Below are 22009 nucleotides of genomic sequence, written 5' to 3' on the forward strand. Positions count from 1 at the left end.
ACGATGAAATGAGTTGGCTGTTTGTGGATGGAGCACTCAGCCATAACCAAAAAAAGATGGAGGGATGGGGACGTAGAGCTTTGTAGTAATATTAATAATATGTGTTAGTTTTGGGAGGCTTCATAGTCAAAACGGGTGATGTTCGGCCAAATGCATGTCTCCAGAGTTGATCTTTCCCTCCTCTTGTCCTTTTCTCTTCCTCAGAAAGTTTTCAAGGCCAATAACGGCACACTGAGAGTGCTTGTCTCAGATGCCACATGTTTTCTTTTTCCTCTCTATTTTTAATTAGTGGTGTTTGATATGGCACGCATATCGTTTTACTTTTGCTTGCACCTAGGATTAGGGAATTTCATAAATGACTTCTCAAATTATGCCTGTTGTTGAAAAGCATGCAATTGCTTTTCTAAGCGATCAGACTTATTATTTTCACCTGCCAGACTATAAAATAAGAAAAACACTTTAAGGCAGGGGTTCCCAAACTTGTTTTGTCAGCCAAACTGCTGAGACGTAAAATATTTACTTAAAGTACCCCGAGATTAGAATTGTATATTTCAATAATTTAGCAACACATTCACTGTACTCTGAAAAAATCATTGCATCACTGTGCTTGATGAAAATCACATCACGATTGTACGAGAGCTGGTGCTGAGCTTGGATAAGGGATAGATACTTTTGGCTTTAGGAAGAACCATAGATTTGGGGTTTTGACTCAGAACACCCTTGGAATCAAATAGCAATGTGTGGGCAAAATGTAATTATCTCCTACAAGACTTGTTAAAGAAAAGTTGTTCTTCTGCAAAAGTTGCTTTGATTGGGGAAAATCTGCACTGCCTAGTTTTACTATAGACTTGATTTATTTTCTGCCTGAAATGTCAGGAACTGCTCTCTCTCTATTTGTAAACAGAGTTAGGGAATTACATCGCTTTTTTCACCAGCACAATGTGCACTAAGGCCAGGAGATATCAGAGCCGTCTGCTTCCTAACAGTGGTATTTCAAACCAATTGTGTGCAGCAGACTAAACAAGACATTGAATTGTGATGGGTCGGTAAACTAAAGTAGCAGAGTTACATCAAAGCCTCTTTAAATAGCTGTGTGTTATTTTAGGAATATTGAGAATAACATTGCTTTTGTTGGTTGTGTTGTGTTAAAGTCTGCAATATAATTTGTCTCGTGCAATAAACAGTATTGCAGGGAGTGTGGCTGAGAGCTTTGACACCGAAAGCGGATTTGAAGACTCTGAGACCAGTGATGTTGCCAACTCTGTGGGGAGGTTCATCTCTCGTTTCATTGACAAAGTGTGTACAGAGAGTGGAGTGACACAGGATCACATCAAGAGTCTGCATAGTATGATTCCAGGTAAAACAGTGTGCAAAAACACAGAGCATTTAAACTTTTATTGCAGGAGTCTAAGACAGCTGTACATTGACGTGAACTTAAGCAACATTAAGATTGTAGGTTAAAATGTATATAGATGTACAAGGGTAAGTGTATATTTTCAAAGGTTGTAAGTGCTCATCATTTTTACTAGTGGATGTCAGTAATCCTCCTGTGAGAATTTAATTTATTGCTTCACATATATTCCTTGCGGTCAAAACTGCATAGAAAAAAATTAATTTAGAGTTGTTATACAGTACATGGATTTTGGTGTCACACTCTGAACGACAATTAAAGATATTAGGTGGTTTTGAAACCGAAATGCATAGTATTGTAACCCAGTTCACAAAGTTTCCTGAATCAAGGTATTTATCTGTTTCTTCAGGTCTTGTGGCTATGCAGATGGAGACTCTAGAGGCAGTTCACAGAGAAAGCAGAAGACTGCCTCCCATTCAGAAGGTAAGAACTGAATGCTTCCCTACTATACAGTGTATGAAAAACAGTACGCCAAAAGAGTAGCATGCCCGAATTCATAGTATTCGGGAAAAAAAGTAGGCGAAAAGTACCTGGATGACCTACTACTTCTGCTGAGATTCTGAAGTGCGGGGTCGATGGAAACTTTACTATCCCATGAAGCCACAGGAAAGAGGATTTACTGGTAGATCATGTGACAGTAACAACATTGCTGATGTAGTAGGTCCATATTTTATTCATACTACCCATATTCATACTATAAAGAACATACTTTTTAATGGTCAAGATGTTAAAATTCAAAAGTAATACCTACCTACAGTATACTATTTCGTATGCACCGATTCACCCGAAAACGAAGATGAAGGAGTTGTTCATCAGAACAGATTTGAAGAAATTTAGCATTACATCACATTATATCATGACTCCAGTCCATCAGTTAACATCTTGTGAAGTTAAAAGCTGCGCGTTTGTAAGAAAGAAATCCATCAAGACGTTTAACATCTTACAAAGTCAAACTCTTTCGTTTCTGACTTGAAATGAAGCAAGACGACTCGTGTTCAAGGTTTGTGAAGCTTTCTGTGTAGTTGTTGATAAGACAATGTTTAGTTAAAGATATACATTTGCAACAGTTTTTGTAATAAATATTTTAAGGTATAAATTAAATATTTAAAACAATAAAATGTATCCGTATTACACCAAAATAGTTTTGTTTATGAAAACTCTGCCTGACTTCAATGAAAAACTGTTTGGTTGAAGAGGGAATTCTGGGCTGGATGAAGTCCTTGTTTCTGTACAGGACCAAGTTTGTTTTTCGGAAGAAGAAACCACGGTAGATTGTTTATTAGTGTAGAAATCCAGGGAAGTAACTGATGGAGATCCCAACTGGCATCCCCAGTGTGAGGTAGACTGTTCTTCTAATATGGCAGATTTCCACAAAACAAATACTTGCTGTACTTCCCTTTTTTATTTTTTTTTTAAGTCGGCTTCGTTTCAGTTCTTGTCACCCTTCTGAATCCAACTAATGGGCTAGATAATGACACCAGGACGGGGCCAGGAAAGAACACGCAGCCTGGACAGTGTAAAAATTGATGGGTTGTGTCTCTGGTGGTAAACAGACGAGGCTTGAGTGTGATTACTGTGCCTGGAACTAAACCTAATAAATTATGCTTACTCCATCATTAAGAGAATCGTTTGTTGTCTGTCAAAAAGCAGACCACAAAGACTTGGCTTTTTTCTGGTACAAACTGAATAACAGTGTAATCTTATATTTCTGTTTAGGAGAAGTGTTGTGAACATAATCATCTTTGTACCACAGCATTTGCTCCTGGTCTTCAGCTGAAAATGATTTTTTTAATGACAATGATTTTCTCCAGCCCAAGATCCTGCGGCCTGCCCTGCTACCTGGAGAGGAGCTGGTGTCCGAGGGGCTACGGGTGGTCCTAGACCCAGATGGTCGAGAGGAGGCCACCGGCGGCCTTCTGGGAGGGCCGCACATTTTGCCAGCAGAGGGAGCACTCTTCCTCACCACTTATCGTATCGTTTTCAAAGGCACTCCTCACGACCCTTTAGGTAAAGACGACGTTGTGACTTTCCAGAATTCCTTCTTGGATTTTGTGACCTGTTTTCCCGAATATCAGAATAATTGCAAATGTGACAATGATATTATACAACAGTTCAGTCAACAAGTAGTTAATATTAAGTGACGTTTAGACAAAATATTGACTGCTGAAAATAGTTCCAAACAAAGATTACAGCAGAGCAGTCATGCATCTTTGAGCAACCCACAGCCATGTTTTGTTACTAAATGATTCAGCCTTTTTTTTAACTAATTGGATGAGTCAATGATTCATAGAGCCATTCGTAAAGAATGTTATTTGCTTCATTCTTGAATGAATCCGCTCTTTAAACAAATTGGTTGTAGTGACTCACTTATAAAGACAGTCACTTGGCACCACCTTCCGCTTCCAACGTTTCATATTTGTATGAAAAAAAAAAGTAAAACATTAATCACAGAACATTATTTATGCAATAATTTTACAATGTAAATGCATTAGGGATGTAACGATTCACTCAACTCACGATTTGATTCACGATTTTGATTTCACGATTCGATTTTCTCACTTTTTTTTTAAACAAAATGAGACTGTAGACATTGTACAGTAAATGAAAAGGTGTCGTTTTATTAGGCTTTTGCTGCACATTTCTTTGTGAAATTGAAATATAACAAAACAAAATTGAAATTTTAAAACAAACCCCAAATCAAACAAGTGCATTACACAACTAAAAGAAATCTCTTAATATGAACAAACTAAGGCTTTGTCTGTGTTCTTTCCATTTAAAATTAGAGGCAACCACTGGATTTTAATCATGATCCAAACAAAGATACAGCATACATACAGCATGAGTAGTTTTTAATCTAAATTAGACTGTATAATTTCAAAATTTGAAGCAAAAACATAATGATCTGACTTTAGATTTGTGAAACATATAAACATATCTGAACGAAACAGCAGACGAGCTGAATGAGATGCAGATTCACTCTCTGCCAGCAGGTGGCGCTTATGAACAGCGATAATTCAGCGTTTCCTGGGTTACTGCTGTAAACAAAGCAGCAATGCTTATGAATACTACTTTAACATGCATTGTTCAGAGGAAAGATTGAAAAAAAAATACCACATAAACTTTTCTAAAGATAGTCAGTTCTCCTCAGAGATACATTCATATAAACTCCTACTCTAATTATAACGCGATTTGTTTGGCAAATTAATTTACTGATGAAAGATGACATACATTTGATAAGGTTAGGGGAAACATTTTTCTTTATAAAAGCAATCAATTTAAGGGGCCTATTACCATATGCTTATTTAATAAAGTAAGAGCTGATAGATAACTAGATAATTAGTTATCTGTTTTTACTTAGATAACTAAATGATGAATTTGGTTTTCCAAATGATAAGCCCATGTCGGGGCTTAATGTCAAGCCCTGCATAGAGTGCATCTCATACGTTAAGTGCTTGCACAGTTACTTTCAGTTTTGGTTTTCAGTTTTGGTTTTGGTTACTTTCAATAGGAAACAAAATTGGTGTCATTAAAAATATCTTAGTTTTTCATAGATTTACCAAAGTCTTTTGGGTTTGTAACAACATGGGCATGAGTAAATTATGACAGAATATGAATTTTTGGAAGAACTATCCCTTTAACAATGCCCAGGTCATATGTGCGTTCATGCACATTCAAACTTGCCGCCACAAGCCACATAACATCATATTTGACGTCAAACCAAGTTTGTTCTAAATGCATTTATATCTTTTTAATTGAGTTCATATGGGTTTGGAAAAACAAAGCGTGAGTAGGTGGTGGAAGAGCTTTGTTTGAAAGAGGTTGAGAGTTGACTGTTCTATATTTAGATAGTTTTACCCTGCTGTATTCATGTGTTTATGTTCGTGTCTGTGTGTGCGCAGTTGGCGAACAGGCCGTGATCAGGAGTTTTCCGGTATCCACTCTAACTAAGGAGAAGAAGATCACCATTCAGAACCAGCTACAGCAAAACATGCAGGAGGGGCTTCAGCTGAGATCTGCCTCTTTCCAGGTACTGGTGCACAAAATATGCTATGCAGCCAGTAAATGGCTTCAATATGAATATTTATTGTCCAGATATGTTGAATATTAAACTTTTTCCTCGTTGTTTTAAGATATGAATAATGTGCAGTGGTTTGGGATGGGATTGTGCATTAGTAAATTGTGTTTTTTGTTCATATATTTTTATTTGAAATACATATTGTTTGCATATTCCTCAATAATTCTTGACATGACACAGCTCACCCCTAACATGGGGCAAGTTGTGTCACTGGACCACAGCAGACATAACGTCAGTTTTAAAAGGTTAATTTTAAGTGGTTAACTTTCCCTATTTCCTGTATTTTGGTTTGAACTTCTCTGTTTTGCCTCACCGTCCAAGGCACTTATTAAAAAAAGCCTCTTTAGGAACAACTTGATTAGGAGTGATGTTTGCTGAAGAGGAATGTGCATGTTTCAGACGTCTCTCTCTGACTCATTATCATGAAGTCTCTTCATGGACGAAGACAGAGCATGAAAAACACATGTTGTGTTCTTCACTATGCATGGACTATAAGCCCATAAAAATTTTATGGCTCATTCCTATCGTTTTACAAACTTAAGCTATAAAATCAGGCACTGTATGGAAGCGAGGGTCATGTGTGCTGGTCTGCCCATGTGTGGCTGCCAGCAGTTGGTGTCTGGGGTACATTATCAGACCCTCATTAAGACCTGCAGTCCACGTTAGAGATCAGGTCCGACCCCTGAGGAGCAAAGATAGAGGAGTGCTGGAGAGGGGATATGGGGTCACACAGACAAGCATTTGCACAGCCAAACCTCATTTTGGAATGTTCTCCCCAGTAAAGTGGGAAAAGATCTTGTTCCATACTGCTAGCCAGCTCAGAGCACTTCTGAAAGTCATTTCTCTTGCCCCCAAAAATTTCAAATGATTATTTGCAGATTTTCTCACTTCATGAAGGTGCGGCGGCTCTATTCTAAACTATTAGTTAAAGGGATACTCCACCCCAAAATGAAAATTTTGTCATTAATCACTTACTCCCATGTCGTTCCAAACCTGTAAAAGCTCTGTTCGTCTTCAGAACACAATTTAAGATATTTTGGATGAAAACCAGGAGGCCTGTGACTGTCCAATAGACTGCTGAGTAAATAACAGTGTCAAGGTCCATAAAAGGTATGAAAGACATCGTCAGAATACTCCATCTGTCATCAGACGTGCAATCTGGGTTATATGAAGCGACAGGAACACTTCTTGTAAGCAAAGAAAACAAAAATAACGATTTATTCAACAATTCCTTTGTCAGCAGTCTCCTCTGTGTTTCTCCATATCACCGTATGCTGCGCATGCTCTTCTGTATCATCCGCGCCACAAGGATGTGCTGTTTCTACATGTGTTTAGCTTTGATTTGAAAGAAAACAGCGCATCCTTGTGGCGCGGATGATACAGAAGAGCATAGGTTAAGTGATTAATGACTACATTTTCATTTTGGGGTGGAGTATCCCTTTAAATCACTCTGTATAGTATGGTAGTTGGACAACTGGTCTGACTGTATGTCCTGCTTTGTTTTAGCTAATTAAGGTGGCGTTTGATGAGGAGGTGAGCTCAGAGATGGTAGAGATCTTCAGGAAACACCTGCAACGGATCCGCTACCCACCATCCATCTTCAGTACCTTTGCCTTTGCAGCAGGACAAACTGCACCACAGCTAATATTACCCAAGCAGAAAGAGAGAAACACGGGCTTTCGGTCAGTGCAATATGTTTTTCATAATGCTAATTTAGGATTCAGTGTTGAGTTGTGTTGTTCCTTTTTTTTTGCTACTGTTGATGCTGCAACAAACTCTTGATATCCTGATCAAAAATACAACATTCAAGCAATGCTTCACCTCTAACTTTTTCCTGATGTCAGTCCAAACCCATGTCATTTTCTTTTTTCAGTGGAAATGAGGGTGAAGGATGACTGAAGTCATCAAGCTTTAAAAAATATGCACTATACAATTAGTCTATACAGATGTGCACTATATTCCAAGTCTTCAGAGTGCATGCGATTGTATTATGTTTGTCACACAAAACTTACTGATCATTTTTTCAGGGGTCTATTAAGCGCTATTACTGGATCACTGAGTCAAGCTGAACTTGAGAACTGAATCAGTCCAATTCATAAATAAATCATTCAATCTAGTTTTTCAATGTGTATAAAAACAGATTAATTGATTTCAAAATCAGACTCAAAAGAATATCACATTAATTGATTAGACATCACTACCTAATGATCTCTTTTGAAAGCACCAAGGAGAGATAAAGCACATTAATTTTCAATCTGTTCTTGACACAAACCTATCGCATCACTTCAGCAGACTCAGAATTTAGCACACACGTCATATGGACTACTGTAATGATATTAGTTTTTTGTTTTTGTTTTTTTGGAGCTTGACCCCAGTGCTCATTCAATTTCATTATATTTAAAAGAGTGGCCAAGATGTTGTTAAATTGTCCTTTTGTAATCCATGGAAGAAAGTAAGTCATAAAGCTTTGGAACAAAATGAGGGTGAGCAAATAATGACCAAATTTTGGGTGTATTGGTCAATTAAATGAAAATCTGTTTCTTGTAGAACACTATCTAAGACCATTGTGAAAGGGGCTAAAATGGCAGGCAAGATCACAATGGGTCGCCAGTCCACTCTGAAGAAAAACGAAAAGGGCAGTCGCATGACGTGGTACGAGGATGATGACATCTCCAGTGAGTTTAGTTCACAACGTTAAAAAAATGTCTTATGTCAGCAGTCATTGCACTTCAGTTATGTGATGTTGATGTTTCAGTCTCAGATGATGGTGAGCCCCCTGCCAGCAGCACACTGAAGACCTCAGAGAAGTCCACTATGGAGCAGTTAGTGGAGCGAGCCTGTTTCCGTGACTACCAGAGGCTGGGATTGGGTACCATTAGCGCTAGTTCCACCCGCTCTAAAAGCGGAGAGCAGTTCCGTGTTACGGCAGTCAACAGGCTCTACTCATTGTGTCGCAGGCAAGAAGCAACCCAACTCCTAGACTTTTGTTTGAAAACCTAGTGAGCAGCCTTGCTGCCTACTGCCTGCCTAGACAGCAACTCTACAAGCTGCATAAATAGTGCTCTTCACAAGATTCAACTGATATTCAGTAGTCTAAAATTATCACGTATTTCTAAGCTGACCACACAATATTTTAATTTGGGTTGAAAAGGTTTAGATTTAAGAATTTTTTTCAGCTCATTCTAGGATTGGCTCACCATATCTTTAAAGGAAGAGAATGTGATAGTGCCTTAGAATTTGGAAAAATCAAGGTATCTTAATTTTGCTGCATATATTTGGAATAGCCTCAGGACACCCTGTGATGCCTTAAAGTCAGCATTAAATGAACATTCACCCTATATTTTTTGGTAATGCATGTTATAGATCCTATTGTAAACAATTTATCTGTTTCTTGGTTTTTTTGTACGTCTCACTAAAAAAAAAAGCTCTTTTGAAACTTCTGTTTCATTGCAACTTTTAAGTGCTCTCTAGGTTTTAGGTGGGTAGCTCGCTAGGTTTTGGAATGGAGTGCCCTATGAAAAACAATAACAGAAATTGATGTACCATTTTTCAAAGCAATCTCTCAGCTACAATTGTTGAATCATGAGTGTTTTTCTAAATAATATTCGGTTTACAGTTACCCTGGTCTCCTGGTGGTGCCTCAAACCGTTCAGGACAGCAGTCTCCATAAGGTATCCCGCTGCTACCGGCACAACCGCCTGCCAGTGGTGTGTTGGAAACACCCTCGCACCAAAGCGGTTTTACTTCGTTCGGGTGGTTTTCATAGCAAGAGTGTGGTTGGACTTTTCAAGTCTCAGAACCCTTCTTCAGCAGGTATGTTTGTGCAGTAAAATATGCATATTACATCAAGCAGTATTAGGGATGGTTTACAATCAGACAGGGCTGTAAACATTTGCTCTGACTATGATTATAATTTTTATAAAAGATTAGTCTCAGCCTGAGACAACATGCCCACAGCCTGTTCACTGACTATCCAATGCATGTTGCAAACAACACTAGACAGTGATTACTTGATCTGGCAAGCGCTAATCTTGATTGGATGACTTCATGCAACTTTCGAGAATATGAGAACATGGGGTTTTCTTTTTTTTACAAACAACCAGTTTGATGAAACAAGCACTTTTGAAGATGAAATAATCACTGGATTTGACAAAGGTTACCAGACTTTTCACTGAAACTACCACTGCATTAGTTACATTTTCCTCATGGCTGTCTATTATATTCAGAAATACTCGCCCCTAAACGGAACATAAAGAAAACAAACTGTGGTGGGTCTTTTTTTAATGTCTTAACTCCTTATCCTGTCGTAGGTGGTTTTTGGCCAGAATAAGCTACAATGTGGACCAGACCTTTGGCCATTTATTCCTGTTCTCAACATTTTTGACAGAATGCTGCCAAAATATTGGTGTAATAAGATATTTCCTCTAGGATTTCTGCTCTAATTATAACAAGGCTGCTTGCTTTCAAAACTTTTTTTAACAGGAACTGGGAGTATTGATGGGATTCTATAAGATTTAGTATGTTTTTCAATACAAATAATAGTCATTGAAGGGAAAAAATGTGATTTATTTTTCTTTTTAAAATATTTTAATTCATCCTGTGCTCCCCTTTTCTTTGGTGCCCTGGTTGTGAAACACTAAATTACTCAAAGGTCTGGCTGTGTGAGATTAATACGTTTTCAAGAGAGAAACGACTGTTCTGATGATGCTCTCTTGCTGTTACCAGCTCCGACTTCCTCAGAGACCTCCAGCAGTCTGGAACAAGAGAAATACCTGCAGGCCATCCTCAGCTCCATCCCCATCTACTTCAAACCCAACGGCAGTAACACTCTCACCAACCGTTCCCTCATCGGCTTGTCCCCAGGTACTCCAAAGATATCAGGTGCATCCTTCACTCAATGCCTGATTCTTCGCTTTCTTGTTTAGACTTGTTTTTGCACCTTTTAGTGTTCTTCGAGGCTCTTATCTCCTCCTGGTTTCCTCTTGGTTGCACAAAATGTTATTTATGTTTTGGGCTGATTTCCAAAGGAACTGGAGAACAATTGTGTGGTTATGTAAGGAGAGCAGGACATGTCGAGGTCACCTCCCATCCATCTCTCTCCTTGCACTCACTGCTCTCCACAGCCGTATTGCAGATGGCTCAGACCACACAGATCCTGCCCTGTAAGCTATGCAGTGTCGCCACCATAATGTTCCATTTATCCCCACCTGCTGGGTAAAACGCAGACTCCTCTCACCAGCAAATGGCTTAGCTTAGTTCTGATGATAGTGCTGCGTGGCAGCTTCAAGTTCTTTCTATTCAAAACAGACCTTGATACTCAAGATGGGTTATAGCAAGAGACCAGGCCCAAATCTGACTTGAGCAGTGTTGTGTCTTCAAAACCTTTACTGTGTAACTGGACCTTGAAATGGATCTTTCTCTGCATACGGGCACCTCACCATCCATAAGCTAGATTGATCCATACTAATCCACGTTTGCTATGGCCTGCAGAAGTGGTTGGGTTGAGATGTTTACTAACTACAAGCATTAATGTCTATTGTGTTTGGTTCCAAAACCTAGTAAGCCGCCTATCTAGAAAGCATTTAGGTATCATAGCCATGTTCAAACGCAAAGGCTTTTCCAAACAGCAAGTCAGTAAACGTGTCCTGCCTTCAATTGTTTCCTTATTGAATGAGGCCATTGCAGAATGCACTGCATTGTTGATTTACCAAACAATTGTATTTTTATATATTATTATGCTTCTTAGATAAAAATTGCAAATTAAGTCTGGGATTCAGGTAAGGAGTGATACATGAGTGACTTGACAGACCCACAAAGAGCATTTCTGATCAGTGTTTGCTTCCATTATGTTAGGATGCTATCTATATTGGTATTTGGCAGCTAACTAGGGTTTGGAAAGAGCTATGATGTCTTTTTTGCTTATGTTAGTACGTGATGCATGGTGTGTTATTGTGTGTTTTAATCTGTTTAGCAAGCGAAAGAAGGGCATCAAGGATACCAAAGATGGCCCCTGTCCATTTGGACATTTCCTTCACCAATAGCTTCGCCAGAGGAGGTGAGTGGGCCTCTATTATTCATTTCCGTCGACTCCAAGGAGATATTTAGCGTCAAACCAATTCCCCATCTTTCATCTGGTATCGTTAGTTGACAGTCTTCGGTCTTGATATCTCATTATCTGTGTTCTGTCACAGACCACATGTCTTCCCACACACATACACACACTTATGCTGCTTTGATTTTGGCCTGCTTTTTCATTTTTTGCGGTGATGGTTCTGCTGAACTTGCAGATATTTGTCGCCACATTTCTCCAAAGTACAGAGAGTGTTTCATAAAATCCAAAAAGCTAGCCATCTGAACGCCTATTGTGAATGATTTTGTGGTGTGTGTGGTGCAGAAGTGTCCACCTCCCCAGTTAGGTCAATATCTGCACACTATCTTTGAATGTGATATTAAATGCAGGAAGGTCTTTGCTGTGAAAACAGCTTGTGCTTTTTTGTACATCACGGAAGTGAATATTACATAGATTTAGATTCAGATTTTCACATTTTCACATCTTCTTAATTCAAAATTCCCCATTACCAAACACTCACCTCAGATCAAAGAGACATGTAGAGTAATGTACATTTGCGACAGGATTTTATGTTAAATGACATTGTGTCATTTATTCAGCCTCATGTCTTTCCAACCCCATATGAAAGTCTGAATATCAAAAGTCATAAGTAGAGGTCGACCGAAAGTGGATTTTATCGATACCGATATCTAGGTTGGACCAAACTGGCTGATTCTGATTAATCAACCGATAGTTTTTTAAATGGATACTGTGCGAAAACTAAAATTGTGCTTTACTATTAAAAAAAGTATTGAACCATATTTTATACATGAATAAAAATATTAATATTAAATATTAATTATATATTAATCATTAAAGTTAGTTCATAGTTCATTAACTAATGTTATATTAATATTATTTATTATTTAAAAATGTATTAGTAGATGTTGAAATTAACACATTCTAACTAGATGGTCATCTTTAAATATCTACACAAAGCCCATAGCATTGAAATTACATACATATGGGTATTGTATGTATACTCACTTTAATTGCTTCTATTTTAGAACACGTGATGATTATCTGATGAAGTTATAATTATTTGGTAGTTGATAATTGGTTAATAAGAGTGGCATATTGTGGAAGTCTTAATTTGTTAGTAATAATATGAAATGATTCACTATAGCAGGGGTCGGCAACCTACGGCACGTGTGCCAACAGTGGCACACAGAGGGATAAACGCTGGCACGCGAGCAATAGGGAAAACTGTATACTGACATACATTTTGAGGTAATAACTTATCATAGTCACAGCCTGTTAGGAGCTATAAATGCTATTAAAGTATTAATTAATTGTGTGAGAATTAACTTGCGCTAGTCTAGGGATGTTCACACGACCGCTGCACATACTAGGCGCTTCAGATCAAAGGCTCAACGGTCTAAGAAAAAACCCTCTCCAATATTTTGAATTTGGACTGCAATACCTAGTTCAACCACTCGGTGTCAATCCTACATACAGCACCTTTAACATTAAAGAGCTGCAAATTATTTAATATTAATCAACTTTTAACGATACATTTTACGATAAAAATGTTAAATGACCGACAGCTATATTCTGTCTCTCTCTTCAAACAATAAAGCTGAGTTTAGTAACTTAAAAACAGCAATTTCACCCCCTTCCTTGCTGAGAAATATAATGTAGCGATTAATAAAAGCCATGTGGCAGCGATGACAAGAAGTTTATGAGCTTCTGAATGCTCTGTGTGCCAGTGGTGTGTGTGTGTGTGTGTGTGTGTGTGTGCATGCATCAATTAAAGCAGCACATTTATATAGAACGGTGATTAAACTGAATGGTTTTAATGCATTGGCCTTGTCACACACACACATACAGTGCTGTTCAGTACGGTCACACTGTATATGTTATTTAAGAAACTTTTGAAGTTTAAAAAACAATTTATGAAAAAATCTTCAGAAACTATTTGCATGAAAATCAAATAGGCCTATCGTTTTTTATCGTATCATTTAAAAATGTCTATGTACTGTATAAAGCATAAATGCATTCTGTATAATATAGAATGCATTAAAAGGGGGGGGGGGGGGTTGGCACATTGGTGAACCAGAAAAATTCAAAATGGCACGTCATGCCGAAAAGGTTGCCGACTCCTGCACTATAGAGTACTGTATACACCGTTTCGTGTGCAGCGCGCAGTGTCACGTGTCAGTGATTCCACCTCTAGAGGTCGCTCTCGAACTATAGCGGAACTTCTCAGCTGCTCCAGCAATGGACGCAACCTGGAAAAGCTATAGGCATGGTTTTTGCCGATAGTTCCAGCAACCAACTATTGGTGCCGATTAATCGGCAAAGCGGAAACATCGGTCAACCTCTAGTCATAAGGGTTTGAAACAACTTGAGTGTGTGTAATTGATGACAGAATTTTAAGTGTTGGATGAACTAGTCTTCTTTATTTTTAAACCCCATTATATAATCTTGTTATTGTATTTGTCAGTTACGTATTGTTTTGAACATCATGTCTTAGTATAAAACATGTTATGTCAGGTCATGATGGGTTGAGTTCCTGGAAAAGAGCTCATAATTTGAACAGAGATTGTTTAAAGATGCCAGTCCCAGTTGATGGGTCTAAGATGACGTCATGATTCAGTAATGTCATATTTCTTGTCATATTTCTGGAAATCTGTGTTAGAGATAGCAGCTGCTGCTGAAGACTCATTTCTTTGCTGTTAGGCACTGAAATTAGGTCTTTATCTCACCACAGCCAAATATACTTCAGCAGGTGCAAGCTAATTTCCCATCATGTGCTCTTCACAAAAATGTTGAAATGATTTTTCGTTTCCTCATTTTTGGTAACATTTTTTTTTTTTTTAGTAGTGTTTAAGTCAAGCATCACAATTATTATCGCTCATATGTATGGGAAAGGATTTGAAAAACCCCCTTAGTATTAACTTGCAGGGCATGGTTGACAATATTGATTTTCATTAACTGTCAGTTTTTAAATTCCAAAATCAATCTTTTCAGCTTTGTAGCTAAAACATTATTAGTTATAGCACAAAATATGAACATGAATGAAGTGGCATATTTTAACCGTTAGTTGGTTAGTTAGTTTGATGGTTAGTTGGTTAGTTAGTTAGTTTGCTATGAGTGAGAGATGGAGATGAGCGCTAAAATAAAACCCCGCTCTCTATTCAGTATTCTGTTTCAGTTTCTGTTTTCCTTCAAACTATTTGATATTGAAGCCAGATCTGATTGGACAAGAGCTTGTGTATTATCCCTACGAAAAGACCCGCCCCCCTTCGTTGGGCCAGTAAATAACCCCCCAGAAACCCCTGTGAACCTCATAGCGATGCCCTGGCCCCCACCCACAACACCTCACCATTGTATAAGCGAGTGTTGTACAGCCAAGCACCACTCACATTTTCTTCAGAAAACATAAATCTAGTTTTCCATTAATACCTCAATCTTTCCATATTCTTTGATCTTCTTTATTTATTCATCTCACTGATAAAATGTTCCTGACCTTCATGTAAACCTTTTGCTTGTTCACCAAACCATCGTATTGTCTTCACTGATGCCTCATCTTTGCATTCTTCACATTAGTCTGAAAGATTCAGACTACCTAAAAACAGAGGTCGACCAATATTGGATTTTGCCAATATGATAAACTATATGGGGGAAAAACTGATTTCCTGATTAATTGCAGATATCTGTTAAAAATGTATCTATTAAATGTGTTAAAATCCTTTCCTGACAGGACAGCTCAGGCATCAAAGCTACAGGAATTCAGTATACAGTATATGAAATCCTGTGTTCAGTCTATTGTGCAAACAAAACCCCCAATAATATCTATAAAAAGTTGATATTGTGCATAATTATTGTGGCCAATATGATCTGCAGTCAGCGTTCACTCACTATGAATGTTATACCAGTAATCTGGTTTTTATATGCATAAACTGTCAATCTATTGAAATACAAATAATGTAATTATTGAAACTGCGATTTCTAATATCTGACAGTTCCAAAAGCCATTATTGATGCTGTTTATTTGGCAAAAACAATAAATCATTCGATTTCTAATCTTAAAAATCCTAATGTTATACAGGCCTGCAGCATTTCTCTCTCTCGTCTGTCTCAATAAGCCGAGCTGCTAATGACTGTCCTGTCTGTCTTCAAAGGGGGTGATTGTTGCATGTGTGTGAATTTTGTTTTCTGTTTTTATTTCCCGTTTCTGTTCCACCACCAACTCCTGCACCCTTAATCTTCCAGTTCTTGGGTACAGGGATAAACTATTCACTCACTCAAACCAAAAAGCTTCAGCTAAGGGAAGAATTCACAATCAAGGTATAGTTTCTGTTTTACTCATTCTTACTAACCTAATCCATACTTGACTTAATCCATGTTCTCAACCTCTCTTTGACCTCTATCCATGCCTCTGTAGTGTCTGAAAGCCATACCACAATGAGGTTACCTCTGACTTTTCTGGTTTCCTGAAGTAAACTAGAGCGTGGCAAGAGCACTTCTGTTGTAGTTTGTACTGGCAGGTCTGTAGTGACGGCAGATTTGAGGTTCAGTGGTATGTTAGTGAATGTTTAGTATGTTGTAGTAGCTGATGACAGAGCATTGAATCAGCACTGATGAGGACAAATATTAGGCGAGTGGTCAGTAAACTATATGAGAATGTTCTTCCATGGTAGTATGTTGCATAGTATTGAGATTATTACTTTGGGCATTGGCCAATATATTACCAAAAGTTTGGAATTTTTTATTTTTTTTGGAAAGAAGTCACTTATTCTCACCAAAACTGCATTTATTTGATCAAAAATACAGAAAAAACAGCGGTATTGTGAAATGTTATTACATGTTAAAATAGCCTCTTTTTTCTATTTGAATATATTTTCAAATGTAATTTATTCCTGTGATGAAAAAGCTGATTTTTGGTGCTCAAGAATAATTTCTGATTGAAAGCAATGTTGAACGTTGGTTGTGCTGCTTAATATTTTTATGGAAACCATGATACACTACCATTCAAAGGTTTAAAAATATATATGGAAATTAATACTTTCGTATATTCAACAAGGCATTAATGCATCAAAGTTTAGATTGCTAAAATATTTGTGTTTTCTCTTTATTATGACAAGTGGTCTAATAAATTTGTTAAACACATACAGCTGTTAGACTATATTTATTGACTGTAATTGGGCATCTGAAAAAAAAAAATGATATAAAAAGTGTTTTAGCATTTTTTCTGCCTTTGTTGTAAAACAGAAAATTAAAAACATTCATGGATAACAATAATTATATTTTATCTTTACAAATACTACTTTGACTAAAGAGCTTACACAAACCGGTGGATTATGCATTACAGAAACATAAAAAATGATTTTGGTACTGTTAGTTTAGGGCAGCTGTGGCACAAACCTTATATTGGGTGGTGTTGGTCTAATACATTTATCACTGTATGTGTGTGTATGAACAGCCATCATTTAAAGTTCTTCACATCCCCTAGCCCTTACATGTTTAATATGTTTATGTGGCTAATTTGATTATTTTAAGCTACCAATAAGTGTATATTACTCTAAGCTCCTTTTAGCAGATTTAGCATTGTCGAGTTTGTCCGTCCTTGATATTAGTTAAGTCGGTTTGTTTTTCCAAAGTGATTTTTGTAATCCTGCTTAACCTGATGTTTACACTCATCTGTTGTATCCCCTCTCTCCTAAAGGTGTGTGGGCTAGTCTGCGCTCTAGCAGCAGATTCATCCAGCATCCCGCTGCTGCCGACATGGGCGCGCGGTTGGCTGGCAAGGATCTGGCGCCCCCTACAGGCATTGAGACCCTCCAGGCCCAGCTCCTCAAGCATCAAGCCGCTCTCTACATCTTTGGCGAAAAGTCTCATCTCAGGGTAAAGATGTTACACTTACTATGACTTCTTCGAGAGAAGAAGCTAAGGATTTGATGCAGACTTTGTATGATGAATCTTTTACAGGAAAGGAGGCCAAACAATTATGTGTTGAAGTGTACCAGTTCATTTCACCCTGAATACTTGGACAGCGTTCTCTCCAGTGCACAATAAATTTGTGACTAGATAAGGACCTCTTAATAGCCTTTATAAAAGCCCTGATTTATCGACACAATTGGTCTGTTTTTGGCTGAAATGATATTACATTTGGATGCCTGAAGGAACTTTGCACTGCTTTTTACCTTATCGATAATGTGTTTCTTTAACATTCAGTGTAAAATTTGTATTCCAAATTAACAGTTGGAATAACTCAGCCCTGTGGTTGACTGTTATTTGGCGGGTCCTACTCAGTACATTAACTGTCTGTTTTGAATTTTGGTGGTTGCCTGTGAAGTGGAAATTTAATTTCATCCATATTAATAATATAGTTGGTCTGCTCAAATTTATAGCCTTGGATAGAATAGAATAAAAGCTTTTTGAGATACAAATTTGTGACTCTGGTCTGTAAACAAGCAAAGCTTCTATACAAAATTTCACCCAGAGGCACAATCTAAATGTTTGTTTCTATGCTCCGTTTTTTCCAGGAATTAAACAAAACAGAATTAAAAGTTTGTACCAAATGCTTTTCCATGACAGGGCTTAAGACTGGACTCTGCACTGAACTGTGAACTGGTGCCAGTAGAGTTTACGGATACAAGGCAGGTGAAGGGATCCTTCAAGAAGCTTCTAAGAGCGTGTGCACCCAGTTCCATGTCCTCAGACACAGAGGACTCGTTCCTTAAGGCTCTGGAGGAGAGCGAATGGATGCTACAGGTTAGCATGATCTCTTAATACACACAGATCCCTGTTCTGTATTAAAACTACCCCTGCACCTTCCCCCTATTGTGACTCAAAGTGGCCTATATCTTGAGAAAACCAGAAACACGTTGGCCTGTGTGACTCTGACCCTGTTGAAAAGTCTTTCCTTAAAACGAGTCACCCATAGGAAACTATGCAAGACAAAGATGGGAAAATTGCATGACACAATTAAAGCAAAACAATGTTGCTTACCACGCTGAAAGCCATGCACTCACAAACCCCTTTGGCCTTATGGTCCACTGTGTTTCAGACACTAAAACAATATTATCTGTAAGGATCCTTGCCAAGACACTCCGAGAGCTCTTAGTCAGCAGTGTGCATTACAATAAATGTACAGGAACTGCTAAACTTAGAATGTGTTGTTTTGTACTCTGTATGTGCGTGTTCAACAGCTACACAAGCTGCTGCAGCTGGCTCTGGTTGTGGTGGAGCTGCTGGACTGTGGATCATCTGTACTAGTTAGTCTTGAGGATGGCTGGGACATTACCACTCAGGTGAGCATCATCTCACACATGTGCTGTTGACAATTCAAAAGTCCTGCACATTCTGCTTATTAGATGCTTGTTTTAGAGCCTTGTCTTTGGCCATTGTCGGATTCAAATATTAATCACAAGGCAATAAATGGAATTGCGTAATGTTTCCATACAGGATTCCCAATGCACCTTCAATCAAACTCCATTGTTCAAAAAAAATAAATAAATAATAATAATATCTGATTTCCTGAGATTTGTGCCACCCCAAACCTACAAATGCCTAATAGTTGTCTGTGCACAATAAAGTTGGTTAGGATAACATATTTGAAAATGTCTATTTTTAACTGAATTTTTGTAGTCACAGCTTATATTTTCCATGCCCACTTTATGAGATCGGTTTATGAGAAACAGAATTGTGTTCTCCGAGTGTCAGCTGGGGTTGTTAAATGTAGCCTGTGGTCAGAATCATGCACGTGTCAGAACAAGACCATTCCTGTTCATTTCCCTGCTTCTTGACCATTCTGCCATTCTCTCTGTAGGCCTGATCTGATATATTCATCTAAACAGACTCCATACGTCTGGCTCTTTAGGAGAAAACAGAATCACATTGTTGTCACATGGCCATGCTTTCAGTCTTGGAAGGTGTTGTGATATTGCTTATTGCATTGTGATATTGCTCTGATAATGCTTAAATAATTATATTTCTGTAACTCCTGGAAATAGGTTCTGTAGAAATTCTACATTTGGATAGAGCAATGCTTTATATATAACATTTACATTTTATTATCTGGCAGACACTTTTTTTGAAGTGGTATTCACAATGTATTTTTAACTATAAATTAAATTTGTATCATGTTGCGACAAATTTTTACTTAAGTATTTTGATGTATCTCAGAGTGAAATGGAAAACAATAGAATACGGGGCTTTATTTTAGGGCAGAGAAGAAAAATCCTAGGCAGAGTTCTGATGGTAAATATACACATTGGGTCCTCAAGGGTCAAATCCAATAGGGCCAGCATTTACTCGCACTGGACACTTATCAAGTGTCTGACCTGTTTGTAACTCACGGTTATATTCCTCTTTTCCTCTCTCATTCTGTTTCTGCAGGTGGTTTCCCTTGTGCAGGTGCTCAGTGATCCATTCTACAGGACCTTAGAGGGGTTTCAGGTGCTTTTGGAGAAAGAGTGGCTGTCTTTTGGCCACAAATTCAGCCAACGTGGCAACCTGACCCCCAGCAGCCAGGGCAGTGGCTTCACTCCCATCTTCCTCCAGTTTCTGGACTGTGTCCATCAGGCAAGTTGACTTTATAAGCAGTCACGTAGCTGACACCTGTGTCCAAAGGAACCCGGGGTTACTTGCCTTGCTCAAGGAGATGATGACTGATGATGAGATCTTGTTCTTGAACTAGCCATCATCTGATGTTTTCTGTTATCTGGGGTGGTGGAATCATAGTGGTTAAAGATCTGGGCTGGAAACCTCAAAGGTTCCAAACCACAGATGGAATAACTCATGAACCACAAGACCATTTTGCACTTGAGCAAGACACCTTAACCCCAGGCTGCACCAAATGAGACTGTCCATGTTAATTTTGGAGAAGTGTCTGCTAAATAACAAATAACCAATTGCTCCATCTCTCTTTTTCACACACTGCCCAGAATCACTTCATAACTCCCAATCTCTGTCTCTCACACACCAACCCTTCGCTTGTTCCCACCGTGCTTCGTCCATGAGCTCACAGCATTCCTGCCAGAAGGAGGAGGCCGAGAAAGACTCAGCTGTCAGAATGCATGCTCTAGCTTTCCTTTTGCAATCCCCATGGTGGGCAAGTAATTTAGACAGAGCTGCTCCTTCGGCACATCTACCTACCCCCAGCCCCCTTTGAAATGATTGTTCACAGATGGTGTTTCAACCTGCGGCCAGCATTGTCCTGGCTGGAGTGTTTCGCCATCACCTCCCAACATCGGCACGTTTAGCATATTCAGTGGAAAACTGCAATTTTGGGGATTCTGTTCAGTCTGTGCTACATTAAGTAAAGGGCAGGAAGAGTTTTTCTCTCTCCAGAGACAATGTGCACCACTCCCATGCGTTTACAGACACAAACTGATTTTAAGGCATATGTGATGAAATCAAGGCGTAGAGCATTTGAATGACCCGGTGGAGGTCTCAGACCACAGAAATATAGCAAAAAGCATCTGAAAATAGAAGTGTCTCATCTTAGAGGCAGCTGTTGTTTTTGCCAGGAAGTCCAGGTGGCCTCGAGTGTGAGAACTTTGCAAGCTCTTCTGTCTAGATCCTGTTGGCTGTACATCATCACATTACGTCTCTCCTGTTGCTGTTATTTTTAAATTCCCTTCAACTAATGATTTCCTGGGCGTTTACTAATCGTTTTCTTGAACTGCAGTCATGGTCAATGGTATCCTGCTCATATTTGTTGAATCACTGTGGCTGTGAAATGAAGCCAGAAAGCTTCTCCAGTGTGACACATCGACTTTCTTATTCCAGGTTCATAACCAGTACCCCCTTGAGTTTGAGTTTAATCAATACTATCTGAAGTTTCTGGCATACCACTACGTCTCCAATCGCTTCAAAAACTTCCTTCTGGACTCGGACTACGAGCGCCTGGAGCACGGTGTGTAACTCCTCATTGTCGTCATTTAAGACAAAACTCACAGTCCTCCACAATACAATATTTGTCTTTTTGTATTGCCATAATTACATTATTGTGCAAATGTTTTTCAGCTGTGTTCTTCAAATAAACAGTATAGTATTACAACAGACACATGCAGTCTTGCTCAGAAAAGTTTTACCTACCTGTAGCAGCCTTGATGACCTTTGAAAGCACCTTTTTAAGTGCTTCTAGTCTTATCAGACTTGGCTTCTGATATTTTGTTTCACACCTTATCACATTACTCTGAGTCATGTGCGATTAACAAGTGCTTCTTTGTGTCTCCTCACTAAAGGCACATTGTTTGAGGACAAAGGGGAAAAGCCATCCAAGAGAGGAATCTGTATTTGGGAGTGTATCAGTCGAATGAACAGCAAGAGCCCTCTCTTCTTCAACTACCTGTACAGTCCCTCAGAGACAGAGGTAAAGAGTCTATCTGAGTGTGTGCAGAGGTACCAGACTGCTCTAATGGCCTTTACCCTAGAGCACTCTGCTTAGAGGTTATGTTGA

At 38.6% G+C, this 22009-nt stretch overlaps 1 protein-coding gene across 2 annotated transcripts in view; it reads left to right on the plus strand.

Moving 5' to 3' along the window:
- Positions 1–22009, plus strand: part of LOC109061742 (myotubularin-related protein 13-like) — a 129177-nt gene that overhangs the window by 101643 nt on the left and 5525 nt on the right. Inside the window, exons 20-36 of one of the 2 annotated variants that reach the window (XM_042761074.1) lie at positions 1185–1357; positions 1761–1834; positions 3223–3418; positions 5311–5438; positions 6993–7168; positions 8034–8161; positions 8242–8443; positions 9103–9299; positions 10212–10349; positions 11458–11541; positions 15814–15888; positions 17267–17445; positions 18139–18315; positions 18753–18854; positions 19942–20127; positions 21337–21463; positions 21795–21922. In XM_042761074.1, the coding sequence (XP_042617008.1) occupies positions 1185–1357; positions 1761–1834; positions 3223–3418; positions 5311–5438; positions 6993–7168; positions 8034–8161; positions 8242–8443; positions 9103–9299; positions 10212–10349; positions 11458–11541; positions 15814–15888; positions 17267–17445; positions 18139–18315; positions 18753–18854; positions 19942–20127; positions 21337–21463; positions 21795–21922 (2470 nt within the window). The remainder of the gene's footprint in view (positions 1–1184; positions 1358–1760; positions 1835–3222; positions 3419–5310; positions 5439–6992; positions 7169–8033; positions 8162–8241; positions 8444–9102; positions 9300–10211; positions 10350–11457; positions 11542–15813; positions 15889–17266; positions 17446–18138; positions 18316–18752; positions 18855–19941; positions 20128–21336; positions 21464–21794; positions 21923–22009) is intronic. The other variant, XM_042761076.1, reaches the window with a different exon arrangement.

This window comes from Cyprinus carpio, chromosome A7 (genome assembly GCF_018340385.1).
Source record: "Cyprinus carpio isolate SPL01 chromosome A7, ASM1834038v1, whole genome shotgun sequence".
In the NCBI taxonomy this organism is placed as follows: domain Eukaryota; kingdom Metazoa; phylum Chordata; class Actinopteri; order Cypriniformes; family Cyprinidae; genus Cyprinus; species Cyprinus carpio.